This window comes from Melospiza georgiana, chromosome 2, assembly GCF_028018845.1.
Source record: "Melospiza georgiana isolate bMelGeo1 chromosome 2, bMelGeo1.pri, whole genome shotgun sequence".
In the NCBI taxonomy this organism is placed as follows: Eukaryota; Metazoa; Chordata; class Aves; order Passeriformes; family Passerellidae; genus Melospiza; species Melospiza georgiana.
The window spans coordinates 118,439,671-118,458,601 of record NC_080431.1 but is presented as its reverse complement, the minus strand read 5'-3'; the positions used below and the strand labels follow the sequence as shown (position 1 = coordinate 118,458,601).

The following is an 18,931-nucleotide window of genomic DNA, read 5'->3' as shown; positions in this document are numbered from 1 at the left end:
GGATCAGGGAGAGGAGCAGGACGGGCTCAGAAGAGCGGCTGCAATCACTGCCCCCCGAGGCACACGGGGCAGCTCAGAGCAACCGCGACTCATTCCAAACCCTGCCTCCTGCTTTCCTTACAATTTCAATATTTTTTAAATTCTTTTTCTGGAGATTTTTTTACAGATGTAAAGCCAGGAGCAACCGACTGGGATTAATTTCTGTGTCAAAACCAAATAATCCCACAATTCTTCCTGTTCTTCCCAGGTCAATTCCTCATTCTCTGAAGGTTTCTTTGCTCATCCTACATTGATAAGGAGATAAGAATGAGAATAAGGAAAAATATTTTCAGTTTAGGTCTGCTTATGTGTGTTTTGTATCAAATTTTGTAGAAATTAATCAATTAAGACCTCAAAGCAACAACATCTTCTTTAAATTCCAGAATTAGAGAAGACAAATGAAGGAATTCAGTTCTGTTTCCAGATCAATTCCTCATTCTCTGCAGCTTTCTTTGCTCATCCTGCATTGAGAAGGAAATTCAGGATAGGATAAAGGAAAATTATTTTCAGTTTTGGTCTGTTTATGTGTGTTTTGTATCAGATTTTGTAGAAATTAATCAATTAAGACCTCAAAGCAACAGCATCTTCTTTAAATTCCCAGAATTAAGAAGACAAATAAAGGAATTCAGTTCTGTTTCCAGATCAATTCCTCATTTTCTGCAGCTTTCTTTACCTCATCCTGCATTGATAAGGAAATTTAGGATAGGATAAAGAAAAATTATTTTCAATTTTGGTCCATTTATATGCATTTTATATCAAATTTTGTGGAAATTAATCAATAAAAACCTCCAAGCAACAACATCCCCTTTGAATTCCCAGACTTGGAGGAGATAAAGGAATTCAGCTCTGTTTCTAGATAAATTCCTAATTTTCTGAAGCTTTCTTTGCCTCATCCTACATTGATAAGGAAATTCAGGATAGGAATAGGGAAAATTGTTTTCAGTTTTGGTCCATTTATGAGTGATTTGTATCCAATTTTGTGTGGCAGAGGAATTAATTGCTATAAAACTCAAAGCAACAGCATCTCCTTTGGATTCCCAAAATTAGAGAAGATAAATAAAGGAATTCAGCTCTGTTTCCAGATCAATTCCTAATTTTCTGCAGCTTTCTTTGCTCATCCTACATAGACAAGGAAATTTAGGGTCAGAATAAAGAAAATTATTTTCAGTTTTGTTCCATTTATGTGCATTTTGTATCAAATTTTGTGGAAATTAATTGATAAAAATCTCAAAGCAACAACTTCTCCTTTGGATTCCCTGAATCAGAGAAGACTAACGAAGGCATTCAACTCTGTTTCTAGATAAATTCCTCCCTTTCTGCAGCTTTCTTTGCCTCATCCTACACTGATAAGGAAATTCAGGATAAGATAAAGGGAAAATTATTTTCAATTTTGGTCAATTTCTGTGTGTTTTGTATCAAATTTTGTGGAAATTAACTGATAAAAACTTCATAGAAATAACATCCTCTTTGGATTCCCAGATTTACAGAAGATAAATTAAGGAATTCAGCTCTGTTTCCAGATAAATTCCTCATTTTCTGAAGCTTTCTTTGCCTCAATGAATATAGTAAGGAAATTCAGGATAGGAATAAGGAAAAATATTTTCACTTTTGGTCCATTTATGTGTGTTTTGATTAAAATTTTTGGAAATTAATTGATAAAAACCTCAAAGCAACAACATCTCCTTTGGATTGCCAGACTTGGAGGAGATAAAGGAATTCAGTGCTGTTGCCAGATCAATTCCTCATTTTCTGCAGCTTTCTTTGCTCATCCTACATAGACAAGGAAATTTAGGGTCGGAATAAAGAAAATTATTTTTGGTTTTGTTCCATTTATGTGTGTTTTGTATCAAATTTTGTGGAAATTAATTGATAAAAACCTCCAAGCAATAACATCTCCTTTAGATTCCCAGACTTGTAGAAGATAAAGGAATTCAGTGCTGTTTCCAGATCAATTCCTCATTTTTCTGCAGCTTTCTTTGCTCATCCAACATTGATAAGGAAATTCAGGACAAGAATAAGGAAAATTATTTTCAGTTTTGGTCAGTTTATGTGTGTTTTGTAACAAATTTTGTGGAAATTAATTGCCAAAAACCTCAAAGCAACAATATCTCCTTTAGATTCCCAGACTTGGAGCAGATAAATAAAGGAATTCTGTTCTGTTTCCCCCTTCATTCCATTCCTGCAGCTTTCTGGGGACTTTTCTCAGGGGTTTGGGGGTGGCAGGCAGAGCTGGCAGAGGGGACACGGGGGCACGAGGCTCTTTTTGGTTTTCTGTGCCCCTGTTAGCAATGGGAAAGGATGGAGCACATCCTGTGCAGGCAAAGCTCAGGGCAGGACAGGGGATACACAAATATTTAAGGCAGATCTTCACTGCGAGTGTTTGTTCAGAGCAGTGAAAATCCACGGAAATCTGATTTTTGGGTTCTCTCAGAGGCCATTGCTGTACCTTCATTTTTGTAGTAATTTTTGTAGCATTTTTAATTGAAAAAAAAAAAAAAAAAAAAAAAAAAGTGGAGTTCTTGGGATGTGTGTTTGTGTTTGTTGGAACCCTGGTCGCTGAGAATTCCAGACTTTCTGTGCTGCTGGGCACTGACCCCCAGAGAACACTGCACTGACCTGAGGGCCTGGAGAAGCTTCCAAAATTCAATAATAAAACTGAGATTAAAGGTGTGGAGTTTGAACAGAAGTGTGTGATATCACAGGGTGGGAAACCAGAGTTGAAGGGTTTAGAATACAGGGATAGATAGAAAGCAAGATGGAGGCTTTGGCGTGGAGGCTGCTCCTTCTTCTTCACCTTCTTCTTCTGCTCCTTGTACTTCACATTCTTCTCCTCCTTTTTCTCCTCCTTCTCCTCCTTCTTCTTCACCTTCTTTTTCTCCTTCTTCACCTTCTTGTTCTTCTTCGCATTCTTCTTTTCCTCCTCCATCTCCTTTTTCTCCTCCTCCTCCTCCTCTTCCTCCTCCTCCTCCTTCTCCTCTTCCTCCTTCTCCTTCTCCTTCTCCTCCTCCTTCTCCTTCTCCTTCTCCTCCTCCTTCTCCTTCTCCTTCTCCTTCTCCTTCTCCTTCTCCTTCTCCTTCTCCTTCTCCTTCTCCTTCTCCTTCTCCTTCTCCTTCTCCTTCTCCTTCTCCTTCTCCTTCTCCTTCTCCTTCTCCTTCTCCTTCTCCTTCTCCTTCCTTCTCCTCCTCCTCCTCCTTCTCCTCCTCCTTCTCCATGGGTTTGGGTGGTTTTGTGTCATTGGATAAAAAGTCCCCATTGCAGGCACGGGTGGTTGGGTATTGGGTTAAAAGTGAAAATAATTGAGGTGTCATTTCTTAATTGGACAGTTTATCCTTCAAAGGCCTTGGAGAGAGAGACAGGGCTCCATTTTTAGTTTGTTGGAGTGAAGTGCTGCAGAGCTCAGGGTTTGTGAGACTGTGACAGAGATAAGAACTGATAAACATCTGAGCCCCAACAAGAAATACCCTCTCACACATTAATCCTGACCCTGGAATAAAAAAGAAATTAGGACTCACCATGTGTCTCTAACAGTGATATTAGAATTAGTAGCTATGAGAGAAAATACAACTCAAGAGGTAGGGAAAACAAGGATATAAATCCAGAAAAGCCATTTCCAATCTCCTGTTCCTCAAATACCTTCAGTAAAAGTCATTTTGGCCCTGCTGGTGGTGGGAAATCACAAAGGGGTTGTGAGAGTTTCTGGGAACCTGCAGGAACATCATTTTTATTTTCATATTTGCCTTGCTGAGAGGCATTTCTACAGCTCTGACTTTTCCTCCCGTTTGTGGCAATTTAACTTTTCTACAGCTGCTCTAATTTATCGCTTCATTCCCAGCCCCAACAGGAGCTCCTCTGTCCCTGATGCAACACCAGAAATTCCCACCAAAGCCCCTCTGGCATCCATCACTGCTGAGGAAAGAATTAATTGGGATTAATGGCTGTGATGTGGGAGATGCTTTGACACACCCAGCTCACGTTTTAGCACCGCAGTGTTTGAGGGCAGCACTGACCCGGCCGCTTTGATTCCATGGTTTCCCCAGGTGGAGCTCACTGGGAACAGCATCTATGAGTACATCCACCCCTCGGACCACGACGAGATGACCGCTGTCCTCACGGCGCACCAGCCTCTGCACCCCCACCTCCTGCAAGGTATGCTGGCATCTCCTTTCAAACACAGGGAAATTAATTTAAAAAACAATTCCGGGCTGAAATGGGACAAACAGCAACCCAAAGCATTCCATGAATCCATAACTTCATTTACATTTACATTTACATTTATGTTTACATTTACATTTACATTTACATTTATTGATGGGTTTATTTTTATTTTTATTTTTATTTTTATTTTTATTTTTATTTTTATTTTTATTTTTATTTTTATTTTTATTTTTATTTTTATTAGAGATACAGTTATAGTTATAGTTATAGTTATAGTTATAGTTATAGTTATAGTTATAGTTATAGTTAGTTATGGTTATGGTTATAGTTATAGTTAGTTATGGTTATGGTTATAGTTAGTTATAGTTATAGTTATAGTTATGGTTATAGCTATAGTTATAGTTATAGTTATAGTTAGTTATGGTTATAGTTATGGTTATAGTTATAGTTATAGTTATAGTTATAGTTATAGTTATAGTTATAGTTATAGTTATAGTTATAGTTATGGTTATGGTTATGGTTATGGTTATAGTTATAGTTATAGTTATAGTTATAGTTATAGTTATAGTTAGTTATGGTTATGGTTATAGTTATAGTTATAGTTATAGTTATAGTTATAGTTATAGTTATAGTTATAGTTATAGTTATAGTTAGTTATGGTTATAGTTACAGTTATAGTTAGTTATAGTTATAGTTATAGTTATAGTTATAGTTATAGTTAGTTATGGTTATAGTTATAGTTATAGTTATAGTTATAGTTATAGTTATAGTTATAGTTATAGTTATAGTTATAGTTATAGTTATAGCTACAGTTATAGTTAGTTATGGTTATAGTTATAGTTATAGTTATAGTTATAGTTATAGTTATAGTTATAGTTAGTTATGGTTATAGTTATAGTTATAGTTATAGTTATAGTTACAGTTATAGTTATAGTTATAGTTATAGTTATAGTTATAGTTATAGTTATAGTTATAGTTATAGTTATAGTTATAGTTATAGTTATAGTTAGTTATGGTTATAGTTATAGTTATAGTTATAGTTATAGTTATAGTTATAGTTATAGTTATAGTTATAGTTATAGCTACAGCTATAGTTATATTTTATTTTTATTTTATGTTTGGATTTTGGATTTGTTTATGTTTATTTTTATTTATTTTTATTATTTTATTTTTATTTCATTTTCATTTTTATTTATCCTGTTCGAAGCTCAAATGGGGGAGCAGCAGGAACTCAAAACCATGATCCGGGATTTAATGTTCTTTTAGGGAATAAGGTACATTAGGTTGAACAATGTCTTTTGTGCCATGGAGCTTTTTATGTATTTTTATTTTTATTTTTATTTTTAATTTTATTTATAATTTTTATTTTTATTCATATTTTTTTTATTTTTATTTATCCTGTTCAAAGCTCAAATAGGGGAGCAACAGAAACTCCCCTGTGATCCAGTATTTAATGATCTTATAGGGAATAAGGTACCTTAAATTAAATAATGCCTTTTATGCCATGGAGCTTTAATTTTAATTTTAATTTTAATTTTAATTTTAATTTTAATTTTTATTTTTATTTTAATTTTTATTTCTCCTGTTTGAAGCTCAAATGGGAGAGAAGCAGAAACTCAAAACTGTGATCCAGGATTTAATGTTCTTACAGGGAATAAAGTACCTTAAATTAAATAACGCCTTTTATGAAATTAAATCATGCCTTTTATGCCATGGAGCTGTAAACAGGTTTTTATTTTAGGCCAGTGGTTGTTTCATCTCTTTTATTTTGTCATCATTGCTGAGGCTGCAGAAATGTTGTGGTGTCCTGGCTGTGCTCAGCTGCAAGGTCTGAGTGGGAAAACAATTAACAAAACCTCAGCTAATTGGGAAATAAAAGGATATTTTGAATATTTTAAAATAACTGTTACATTCAAAGCTTGGACAACAAAACCAGACTTAATATTCTCCACTGTGGGCAGAGCAGAAATGGGTTTGGCAAAGGAAAAGCCTCACTTAAAAAGTGACTTTTTGTGGAAAATCTTGTCCTCTTCTGCTGTCACCCACAGAAATATTGACCCCACCCTTGGTGGGTGAAGTTGTCACCTCAGTGTTGCAATTTCTGTCCCAGAAACAAAATTATTCTCATTTTTTTAGTTTGTGCTTGCTTGGGGCAATCCTTTGAACTTCCCCAGATCAGACCCAGCCAGAGGAGCTCCCACTTGTATTTCAGCATTGATTTCTCTGCATTTATTGATTTCAGCTGCCACTTTTTGTCAGCCTTTTCCAAGCACAGCTCCTAAAAAACACGAGGAATTTGGGGTTCTTGACACAACTTTGTTCAGGATTTTTGGGGTTTTTTTTTTTCAGTTTTGGTTCTGGTCTCTGTGATTCCATCAGGGCAGAACTGTAAATCCTCAATTCAGGGAATGTTGATGTGCCTGGGAGCACCTGGGCTGCTCCAAATGCTGGAAATACAAGAATTATCTCAGCCCTCTTCCATTTCTTCCTCCCCAAACAGGTTTTTATGGGAAAAAACCTTCCCTTGTTGTTTTGGAAAGCAAATTCTTATTTTTCTCAATCTCCTCTATATGATTATTTCATACTTTGTTCATTCCTCTGTCAGAATTTAAAAAAAATATTGATATATTTAAAAATCATATTGATATTTTTTCAATTTTTTTCTCCCTTTTTCCAATTTACTAAGGAGACACCTCTAATGGAAATGATTTAAGGTGATTTTCATGGTGGGACTGGATAATCTTTAAAGTCTCTTCCAGCCTCAATAATTCTGTGAAATCCAGGAGTTTTCATGCAGGTTTGCTGATATCCAGAATTAGTAGTGAGATATTTTATATCTACTGGCTTGGTTAAGGCAACAGCCTCCTGTTTGCCTTAAAATTTAAATATTTTCCAATTCATTTTTGGAGATTTTTACAGATTTAAAGCCAGGAGCAAACAACTGGGATTAATTTCTGTGTCCAAAGCAAATAATAGCACAATTCCTCCTGTTCTTCTTAGATCAATTCCTCATTTTCTGCAGCTTTCCTTGCCTCATCCTGCATTGATAAGGAAATTTAGGATAGGATAAAGAAAAATTATTTTCAATTTTGGTCCATTTGTGTGCATTTTATATCAAATTTTGTGGAAATTAATCAATAAAAACCTCCAAGCAACAACATCCCCTTTGAATTCCCAGACTTGGAGGAGATAAAGAAAGGAATTCTGTTCTTTTTAGGGATTATTTTATTTTCTCTCAGATCTGCAGTGGGTGTATTAAAATATCCAGAATCTACAGCTAAATCTTGATTGAACAAAATGAACAAATATTTATTTATTGTTGCCTTCCCTGTGCCAGTAATTCCCTTTCCTGCAGTGTTTTATCCATTAAAATCATGAGGTAGAACCTGAAACTACCTGGCCTGCAATTACCAAATCGAGTTTTTTATTTAATCCAGTGAAGATTTAAAAAGTATTGAATAAATGACAGGAATGAAGCAATTTCTGTCTGTGTCAGAGCAGATATTTTCAATATTTAAGTAATACATAAAGTTCTACAAAGAACTTAAAGAGCAGTGAAGTGAAAATGGCTTGATTTAAAAAGGAATTTAAGGAGGAAACCAGACTATTTTAATGGCATTTTTTGTCATTTCAGTTTGATTTTCTCTCTTTTAATCTTTTAAAACACACCTGAATCATCAAGTCACTGGGTGGAATCAAAAATTTCCCTTTATAACTTTATTACCTTATAGATTTCTGCAATCTGAGGCATTGCTTAGGCATAAAATCAATATTGCACTGCAGGCACAGAATTTTATATCCCAAATTTCCAGCTTGGCTCATGGAAATTGCCTTGCTCAAGATGTTTTCTTCAGCTAAAGCTCAGATATTTATATCCACTTTTAGTCCAGCTGGATAAGATCTGTTTAGAGAGGAATAAAATCACAAATATCAACAAAATCTGTGCTTTGTGATATTCTGTTATTTGGGTGAAAGAACCCAGAGCAGAGATTATTTTTGACCTCTGGTTTTAGAGTTTTTGTAAATTTGGGTGCCATCTCTGTTTATCTCTCAGGGAAATGCAAATTATTGCTTTGCATAAAATCAGAGAGTGTGTGGGTTTCTTTACACACTCCTCACTGTCACATTGGTTTTCTTCAGATAAATCACCCTGGTATTAAAAATAAAACCCCCATATTGTTTATAAAGCATAAAAATTCTTAAATTATTATATTTAATGCTTTTCACTTCTTCTTCTCCTTCCTCTCATTCTCCTCCTCCTTTACTTTCTCCATGGGTTTGGGTGGTTTTGTGTAAGTGGATAGAAAACTTTCCATAGCTGACCACAAGTAGTTGATTATTAAGTCAAAAATAAAAATAATTTAAGTTTCATTTCTTAATTAAACAATTTATCCTTAAAAAAAACCTCATAGAAAAAAAATACGTCTCCATTTTGTAGGTTGTTAGTGTGAAGCCTTGTAAATATAGATAAAAATAATGAAAAACCTGTAATATAGATAAAAAGTAATAAACATCTAAATGCAAACAAAAAATGCCATCTCACACATTTAATCCCAACCCTGACCTTAGAAAAAGACCAAAACAACTCAACATTGCTTTATTACAAGGTGTTTTCAAGTTTTATACCCTTAGCAAATAATGATATTAAGTTATTAGTTATATATAATATAATATAATATAATATAATATAATATAATATAATATAATATAATATAATATAATATAATATAATATAATATAATATAATATAATATAATATAATATAATATAATATAATATAATATAATATAATATAATATAATATAATATAATATAATATAATATAATATAATATAATATAATATAATATAATATATTTATATTTATATTTATTGGTCATTGGTCATTATATTTCTAGGACAAAGTAATAGCCTATTGTATTTTACTGGTATAAAGCAATTAATGTTAATAATTAATTGGTAAGAGTTTAAAGCAAATTATTAAGGTATAGATGTTGTTCAGTAAGGCACTGCAAACATCCCTTATATATTTATGTTATCAGTTCCTGTGTTAATGGCCTTGGGGTTTTTTTTTCTTTGCCATGGATAAACTCCTATTTTATAAATTTCTTTTTCCTGCTAACTCAGTTGTTTGCTCTGCAGAGCAGCTGCTGAGCCTGTCTGTACCTGGGCAGTGCCAGCACCCTCTGGGGGAAGAATTTTATCCTAAAATCCAAACCCCAAACCTGCCCTGGCCCAGCCCCAGCCGCTCCCTGGGTCCTGTCAGGTCACAGATCAGAGCAGCCCTGTCGCCCTGGTTTTCTAGGATTTTCTAAGCCTTTTGATGTTGACATTCTTGCAGTGAACTTTCCCACACACTTTCTGTAAACAACTCATTGTTTTGTCATTCCTTTATGGAGGAGGAGAGAGCTGATGGACGGTTGGTTTGACCTGTGGCATTGCAGAGGTGTCACTGTCACCTTCCAATCCACTGTCGCCCTTGTAAAACTATAAATAGTGGAGTCATAAAATAAAACTTCCCTTTTTTTCCTTTCACCTGAAAGCAGCGTGTGCCTGTGTCCTTTCGTGTCGGTCGGCGACACAGCCCTCAGGAGGAGCTGCAGCCCCTGAGGAGTTTCCCCTCAGCTTCCTCAGCTCCAGCTGGACATTCCAAGTGTCCCCTCCTTGTGAGGCCCCTCCAGACCCTTCACCATCCTCACGTCCCTCCTCTGGGCACTCTCTGAGAGCTTTTAGATCTTCCTTCTCTGGTGGCACCCAGAACATCCCCAGCACTTGGGGTGAGGTCGATCAACAGCAGCTCTAGAACTTCCTGCAGGCCTTGAGGAGTTTGAGCCTTTCCTCTCCTCACACAGAGCTTAAATCCAAACTTCCAGGCCAGCCCAAGCTGAAAGAGCTCAACAGCAAAGAGTTTTGGCTCTGGCATGGTGAGGGGACAACGCTGGCAGGGGTTTGTGACACTGATGCCTTCAGAACCTGCCCTAGAGCAGAGGTTGGGCAGAGCTAAAGAATAAAGCAGGGATTTATGAAAAGGCCTCCGTGGGTGCAACTTGGGCAGTACCAGAGCCCAGCCCCTTTCCCAGCTCCCTCAGCCTCTCCTCCTCAGATTCATGTTCCAGCCCCTTCCCTGGACACACTCCAGCCCCTCAATGTCCTGTTTGAAGTGAAGAGCCCAAAACGGGGCACAGGACTTGACCGTGGCCTCACCAGTGCTGAGCACAGAGGGAATGGGCACCCTGATGGGTGAGCACACATTTGGGGGTGCCTTGGGGTGGCTGAGTCTCATAGATGGACAACCCTTCCCAAAGGAATGGGCTTGAAACCCTAAACTGCCTTGGGAATGTTGCAGACATCAATATCTGAACTGGAAACCTCAATGTCTGAACTGGAACTGTGTATGTTCACCACCAGGCTGCATCACCCAGAAGCGTTTATTAAATGACTGTCCCAATATTCTTCTGGAATAAGAGGCTGTAAATTTTCCCTCTGTTTTGGTGATGCCTTGTGCAGGCTGCCCCAGAGCAGAGGCTGGGCAGAGCTCCAGAATAAAGCAGGGATTTATTCACAGCATCTCCTCCATGGATGCACCTTGGGCAGCACCAGAGCCCAGCCAGGGCTGCACCCAGGATGAACCAAAATGGCCCCAAAATGCACGGCCGGGCACGGGCTCTGTCCCTGGGATCAGTTCTGCTCCATTTGCACCTTGCAGTTCATTGTCCCATTCCAGCTTTAGCCCTGCAGTCCCACCCTGCTTGTTTTTCTCTCTCCAGCCCACGGGGTTTGTGCTCCTGGGCTGAGATTTGGCTCATTTGTCCTTGGTGCCCAGCTGGAGCAGGAATTGTTTTGTCTCCCTGCTCTGTGCACAGAGCTCACCATCCCTGAATGTGAACCCAGACCCACACACTGAAGCAGCACAGAACCTGAAAAATAGAAAAGCTCAAACGTGAGGCATCGATGAGATGGCACCAAGTGCCCTCTCCAGGGGTGATGAGCACTTTGGAGGAGGCTGAAATTGGGGCTGGATTTTAGGGACTGGGTCCTGAGGGCTGCTCCAGGATTACTGATCACACCCAGCAGGGTCTTTGAAGGGAAAACCACAGAATGCCAACACAGGCTGGGATGAACTTGAGCAACCAGGACCTTAAGGCCTCAAACGCCACAACCAAAACACCTGGGGTGCTGCTCGGTCTCCCTACTTATGCAGAAATCTTTGTTTCCCGGTTCACAACACTGAGTTTAAGGCTTGCAGCAGGACAGCAACACTTCCCAACCCATCCATCTCCTGTCCTGGTTACTGCTGCAAGCAAGAAAACAAGAAAATAAAAAATATTTGCACTGCAGGTTAACCAGGAGAAGGAATTAATCAATGCTGCCTTTCCATGTGTGTTTGCAGGCAGACATTCTGTGTCTCTGATTGCTTTCAGATGCTTTTCCTGGGATTTGAAAGCTTTAAAACACATCTTTAGCTCCCCAAATTTTGCTGACTCACATGGCAAGGCGTGGTGTGCTAACAGCAGTTTAGGAACATTCCCCAGAGCAGGGAATAAAATGTGGAAGTTCCTGCAGTTCCCTCATTTTCTGCTAACTGGATAATTCAGGAATGATGAGTTACAACCTGATGGAAGCTGCAGAGGAATGTGGAATACATTATGTCAGCCTTTCTCCACTCCACTTGATGCTTTAAAGGCTCTGTTTCCCTCAGCCAAGCATCAAATCCCTGTGCAGGATTTTCCTTCACATTCCCTACATGCAGGAAATTCATATTTAAAGAAGGGAGTAGAAAAATTTTGCATCTGGTAAGGTGTTTTTTTGCATGAACTTAGGAAGAATTTTTTTCTAGTAGTACATGGGCAAAATACCAACATGGAAAGTTATTTTAATTTTCATTAATTTAAATATATTTTAGAGGAGAACCATTACTGAGAGGTGATGGATTAATATGATCCTGTTGCCACTGTTTGTAACAGTTAGTTTAAATCTGAGAAACATAGAAATTATCATTTTATAAACTCTAATTTACAAATTATAATTATAAATTTTGATGCACAAAAGTGGAAAAAGAGTGCAAATTGCTGACAACTCATTAAAACATCTCTTTTCATTGGTAATTAACAGTAAAATCCATCAAAGCAGAGTGTAAAAATCTGTTCTTTTCCTTTCCTGCTGAGTTCCTTTCCCAAAAAAACTTTGGAAGCTTCACTTGGAGGAGGAAAGGAGAATTTAGGCAAATGTCAGTGAATGGCTGAGTTTGGATATGATAGGAATGATAATGGAGAATTTCCCCTCTGCAGCAGTGCCAGCATTCTGAAACAGGCAGGAAACAGAACAAACTGCTCAAATGGGGAGGGAAATTTGGACACTTTGTGCAAGTTTGGAACTCCAGGATGGGCTGACAACAGAACTGGTTTTGCTTTTCTACCCCAACAAATCATTACCAGGGAAAATCAAAATGTTTGCAAGTCCCTTTTGCCAATCCTGGATTTTTGCCTTCTAAGATTATCCCGAAACTGATTTTTTTTTGCAGACGTCTCTTCTGTATGAGCCCTGCAACTCTTTTTTGGTTTGGAATTTGGTGTTACCCTTGTTCAGAATTAAGGGATGGAAGTTGGGGTGTCCCGTGTCCTGTTCAGCCTGGAGAGGAGGAGGCTGCAGGAGACCTCAGAGCCCTTTCCAGAGCTTGAGGGGGTCCAGGAGAGCTTGGAGGAACTTCTCCTGAGGGCAAGGGGGAATGGTTCCAAACTGACAAAGGGCAGGGTTAGGTGGGATCTTGGGAATGAGGAATTGTTCCCTGGAGGGTGGGGAGGGACCGGGATGGGATTCTGCCCCTGGATCCCTGGCAGTGCCCAAGGCCAGGCTGGACACTGGGGACAGTGGGAGGTGTCCCTGCCATGGCAGAGGTGGCACTGGGGGAGTTTCAGGATATTCCTGTGCTGGCGGGAAAGGCTGGCACAGCTGGCATTGTTCACCTGCACAGGAGAAGCTTTGGGCTGAGCTCAGGGTGGCCTTGCAGGGCCTGGAGGAGCCCCAGGAAAGCTGGAAAGAGACAATTGCCAGGGGATGCAGGGACAGCACACAGGGAATGGCTTCACACTGGAAAATTACAAGTTTATATCAGATAATTAGGAAATTTTTTTCTCTGGCAGGGTGGGCAGGGGCTGGAATGGAATTCCCAGAGCAGCTGTGGAGCCCCTGGATCCCTGGCACTGCCCAAGGCCAGGCTGGACACTGGGGCTGGAGCAGCCTGGGACCGTGGGAGGTGTCCCTGCCATGGCAGGGGTGGCACTGGGTGATTTTTAAGGCCCTTCCAAGCCATACCTTTCTGTGTGTCACAAATCCATGACCTTGTGCTCAGCAGAGCCAGGCTGGGATCCTCCCCAGCTCTCTCAGCCGGCCCTGGGCTGTGTGGGCCCCAGCTGCTCTGCAGATCCCAGCACAGTAACAGCAGAGCACGTGAGGCCTCACAGAGCAGAGCAGATCCACAAAAAGAACAACTGAAAGGGACAAAACCCTGCAGAGTGTCTGGGGGATGGGCACTGAGGGGGATTTCTGCTATCTGTGTCTCCAGCAGGGACATGGGGACCTGTGGGATGCAAGTGCTGCAGGCAGGCACAGGGTGGACAGGAGGGAAGGTGGAATCAAGTGGCTGCTTTTAGGTGCTCTAAAATTTCTCATCTTTTCCATTTTCCATCTCCTCCACCGGAGCTGGAATTTGGGTTAGGATTTGTGTGGAGCAGACACAAATCACTGGCTGGGCAAGAGCTCCCCATTTTAATGCTTCTTTCCAGATTTCTTTGTGCAGTGACAGATGAGGTGCCCCATTCCTAAAGCAACACATGGGCAGGTTTAGGAATATTCCTTTACAAAGGGGTTCTGCAACAGAGCAGTGTCATGTTTTGGTAATGTCAAAATCTGGAAATGGGAGATAAAAGAGCAGCTTTTACCTCAGAAAAAAAAAAACAAAGGCATGAGAGGTGAAGCTGTGGGGGAAAAAGTTCATGGTGATCTTTCTTTCCTCACTCCACTGAGCAACCACAGGATTCTGTGACTGTTTTCTGTCAAAAGAGATTAAAGATGTATGGGAAAAGCAAAGATGGATTTCAGAGTTGCTCCTCTGGCAATGGACAATCCTGGCTTCCATAAACAAAACCATAATTTCGCAGAAATGCTTGGAGAATCCTGCTTGGCGCTCGTGCAATGGGAGTGAACAAATGCACAAATTCTTTATCCAAAATATCAAGACTCCTTTTCTTTACCGTGGCATTTGTCCTGTTTATGAGAATATGAAAATACAAATCTGTGGAATAGAAAAGAGCTGCTTTATTCTTGCCTTAAAGTCAAACTGTATTGTAGGATGTGCTAATAAGAGAAAAGGGATTAATGAAGAGGAGATACTTTGTGGAAGTGCTCTGGGAAAGAAACACAACTTCTCCATGTCCACACCATGGATTTTCTGTGTTCTTATCCCCAGCTCGCTGTGTTTCAGCTCTGGGGGGGTGTTTGGACAAATCTGGGCTGGGATTTGAATGAAACCATTAAAATTAAACCATTTAATTTCTGCCTCATTTTTAGCTTTTACTGAATCCGCTCAGCTCCTCCTCTTTAGGCAAGGAGATCTGTAGGCTGAGCAGGCAATAGGGAAATCATGATTAAAACAGAAATAATTGTTGGGACAGAAAAACTTTGATGAGTGTGATAAGGGAAACATGGATTTGGGTAAAAAATAAAAAGTGGTGCGTTTGAAATGGACATCCTGGACATGGAGATGGGCCCTGATTTCATGGAATCACAAAATGATTGAATGGTTTGGGTTGGAAGGGGCCTTAAAGCTCATCCAGTGCCACCCATTGGGTGCTCCAAGCCCCAGTGTCCAACCTGGCCTTGGACACTTCCAGGGATGGGAAACCCACAAGAATTTGGATTAAAAATAGATAAAATAAATGGATGGAATGGAATGGAATGGAATGGAATGGAATGGAATGGAATAGAATAGAATAGAATAGAATAGAATAGAATAGAATAGAATAGAATAGAATAGAATAGAATAGAATAGAATAGCTGGAAGTGACCTACAAGAACCACCCAGTTGTGATATTTTGAATTTTGCTCTATTCTGATGGAGGTGGCAGCATCCAGCAGGATCCCAGGGCTTTGTTTTCCTTTCAATCAGCTTTAAAACTGCAAATTCAGTTCAGTTCTTTTTTGCTTTGCTGCCCATTTCTGCTATTTTTGAGGGTACTGAGTGGGTCACACTGGCAAAGTTAACACAAACTCTAATTAATTAGGTTTTTATGCCAATTCACAGTCTTGCACATTCCAGAGCCATTCCTGACTCGGGGGATGAGACTTCAGCCACAGCAAATCTCTGCTGTGTGGTTTCCCCCCACCCAGTGTGGAAATTTGTATTTAAAACTCCACACTGGGTGTGCCAGCTCCTCCAAGTGCCAGCTTTCCCCCATAGGAACCTAATTTTAATTAGAGAGACGAATGGGAAATTCAAATGCTCAGGAAACATTTATTCTCCCTCCTTGCTAAATCCCTTTTTCGGTGGTTGTACCTTCAGACCTTGAAGCCCCAAAATTAAAACAGAATTAAAGTAGAATAGAGAACCTGTTGGTTGTGAAGCTCAGACCACTGGAGGGGGGAATTGGGTGATGGAGGCACAAAAATCAGGAGTAAAACTCAGCAGTTAAATCAAATTAAAGAAAGATCCCAAGTGGGTTTTGGTTAAAAACCTGTGGGGAGTTGGGACAAAGCTGAGGATCCTCCTGCTTTCTTGATTTTCATTCTAACAGTTGTACAAAATGGATTTTCTTTCTTGTCCTAAAATAGTTCTGCCAAACTGCAACCCTCAGTAAAAAATCAGAATTATTAATGGTGTCTGAAGTGTAATTGAGAGTAATTACCATTACAGATAACAATATTCTATATTATTTACATAATAAATAAATATATCTATATTAGGTATATAATAAATACATATAGAAGAAATATAATAAATATATTCTATATCATTATTATTATTACAAACCCACTGAATTTCCTTGCTCCCCATTCTGTTGTTACTTTGGAGATTCCCTTAATTTCCCCAGAACACTTTTCCAAAATGTTCCAAAGTGCTATAAAGAACATTTTTCCTTCCCTTTACCAATCAGGACTGGTGTTTGTTTGGAAACCAAGGAATTCCTTCTGAAGTGCTGGAACCCTGCTCACTGAGAATTTTAGATTTTCTGTGCTGGCAGGCACTGACCCCCAAAAAACCACTACATTTAACCTAAAACCATAGAGGAAGCTTCCAAAATTAAATAATAAAACTAAAATTATAAGTGTATAGTTTAAATAGAAGTGTGTAATATCATATAGTAAAAACTGTAGAGCTTAAAGTTTTAAAATAGAATAATATACTAATATACTATAATATACTATAATATACTATAATATACTATAATATACTATACTATACTATAATATAATATAATATAATATAATATAATATAATATAATATAATATAATATAATATAATATAATATAATATATACTATAAATATTTTATATTAATATATATAAAATAAAAGATTTACAACAAGAGCTAGTCCTTCTTCTTGAGTTTAAATAATATTATGTAATTAAATAAAAACGTCCACATTACAAACCACAAATAATTAGTTATTAAATTGAAAATAAAAATAATTTAAATAGAATTTCTTAATGAAACATTTTATCCTTAAAAAACCTGATAAAAACACACAGTTCAATTTTTTAATGTATTAATAATGTACTATAAAACTCATAATTTATAAAAGTATAATATAAATAAAAACAAATTAACATATGTGGTTACTAATTATTGTGGGTCCCAGGACGAGGTGAGAGATGAGAATTGACTCTAAGGTTTTAGAAAGTTGATTTATTATATTATGATATTTATTATATTAAAAGAATGTTATACTAAAACTATGCTAAATAAAGAGAAAGGAGACGTCAGAAGGTTTAACAAGAATGAATAATAAAAACCAGAGACAGACTCAGAGTCCTGAGCTGGATTGGGATTGGCCATTAAGTAAAAACAATTCCCATGGAACCAATCAAAGATTGCTGTTAGTAAGCAACCTCCAAACCACATTTGAAGCAATCAGATAATTATTATTTACATTTCATTTCTGAGTATTCTCAGGAGAAAAATCCTGGCAAAGGGATTTTTCATAAAATATCACAATAACAAGCATCTAAATCCAAACAAAAAAATACAGTCTCACACGTTTAATCCCAACTCTAAAAAAAAAAATAAGGTAAAACTGAACATCAGTGGTGGTAAAAGCAGAAATTTGGAGACCCAATTGTGCTGAGTTGGCCAAATTTCACAGGGAATCCTTACAGGACGGTGAAATAAATCCTGAGGGCAGGGATGGAGTGGGAAAGGAGAACGGCTGATGCATTGAGAACCTGCCCTAGAGCAGAGCTGGGCAGAGCTGAAGAATAAAGCAGGGATTTATTCACAGCATCTCCTCCATGGATGCACCTTGGGCAGCACCAGAGCCCAGCCAGGGCTGCACCCAGGATGAACCAAAATGGCCCCAAAATGCACGGCCGGGCACGGGCTCTGTCCCTGGGATCAGCTCTGCTCCATTTGCACCTTGCAGTTCATTGTCCCATTCCAGCTTTAGCCCTGCAGTCCCACCCTGCTTGTTTTTCTCTCTCCAGCCCACGGGGTTTGTGCTCCTGGGCTGAGATTTGGGTCATTTGTCCTTGGTGCCCAGCTGGAGCAGGAATTGTTTTGTCTCCCTGCTCTGTGCACAGAGCTCACCATCCCTGAATGTGAACCCAGAGCCACACACTAAAGCAGCACAGAACCTGAAAAATAGAAAAGCTGAAACCTGCAGTTTGTGGTAGGAACAGCATTTCTGGGCTTTTTGCTATTAAATCCACCCTCAGGATTCCTCAGAGACAATGTGGATCCATCCATCCATCCATGGTCAGGGAGCTCTGCACAATGCAGATCCCTGCCAGCCTTCATCAGGGCTCTGTTCTTGGTGGGTTCTTGGCTCACCGTCCCATAATATGAAGCCCAGACCCACACACAGAATGTGAAACATAGAAAAGCTCAAACCTGAGGCATCAGCTTCAGCTGATTTCTGCTTCTGCCTAAAGCCGAAACACTAACAAGGGAAGGGCAAAGTTCTGGGCAGGTTTGGGATCTTCAGGAGTAAATCAGCAGCCAAATGTGCTTTGTGCTTTCAGAGTATGAAATCGAGAGATCCTTCTTCCTGAGGATGAAGTGTGTCCTGGCCAAGAGGAATGCAGGCCTGACCTGCAGTGGCTACAAGGTAATGTCTATAAATTACTCCTCCACCCCTGAAGTATCCCACAATTGACAAGTTTATTTATTTGGGTGTTCGGTTTGGGTTTTGTTTTCATTTATGTGTAGCTGAGAGCAAAGTTTGTGATAAGAAGCATCAGAAGAGATCCCCAAAATGCCCTCAGTAATTCAGATTTAACCGCGGTGGCGCACTGCCTCCCCTCGGTGCCTGGGAACTCCCTGGAGCTGCCAGGAGGGCACAGTTTGGTTTTATTCCCCACAGAGCAGGAGGCAGGCGAGGCAGGAACTCAGACCAGGAATTTGGACATTTCCCACATCCCACCCAGCTGCACAAAGCACCTCCTTGGCCTCAGCACTCAAAAAACTCAAAAAACTCAACCCTTGCCATCACCTCGGGGTGGAATTGTACCAAACCCCCGATCTGTT

The 18,931-nt window shown here is 39.1% G+C and overlaps 1 protein-coding gene across 1 annotated transcript in view; it reads left to right on the top strand.

Annotated features, from left to right (window-relative positions):
- Positions 1-18,931, top strand: part of SIM2 (SIM bHLH transcription factor 2) — a 182,550-nt gene that overhangs the window by 137,435 nt on the left and 26,184 nt on the right. Inside the window, exons 2-3 of the mRNA XM_058045596.1 lie at positions 4,007-4,185; positions 18,427-18,512. Coding sequence (XP_057901579.1) covers positions 4,007-4,185; positions 18,427-18,512 — 265 coding nt within the window. The remainder of the gene's footprint in view (positions 1-4,006; positions 4,186-18,426; positions 18,513-18,931) is intronic.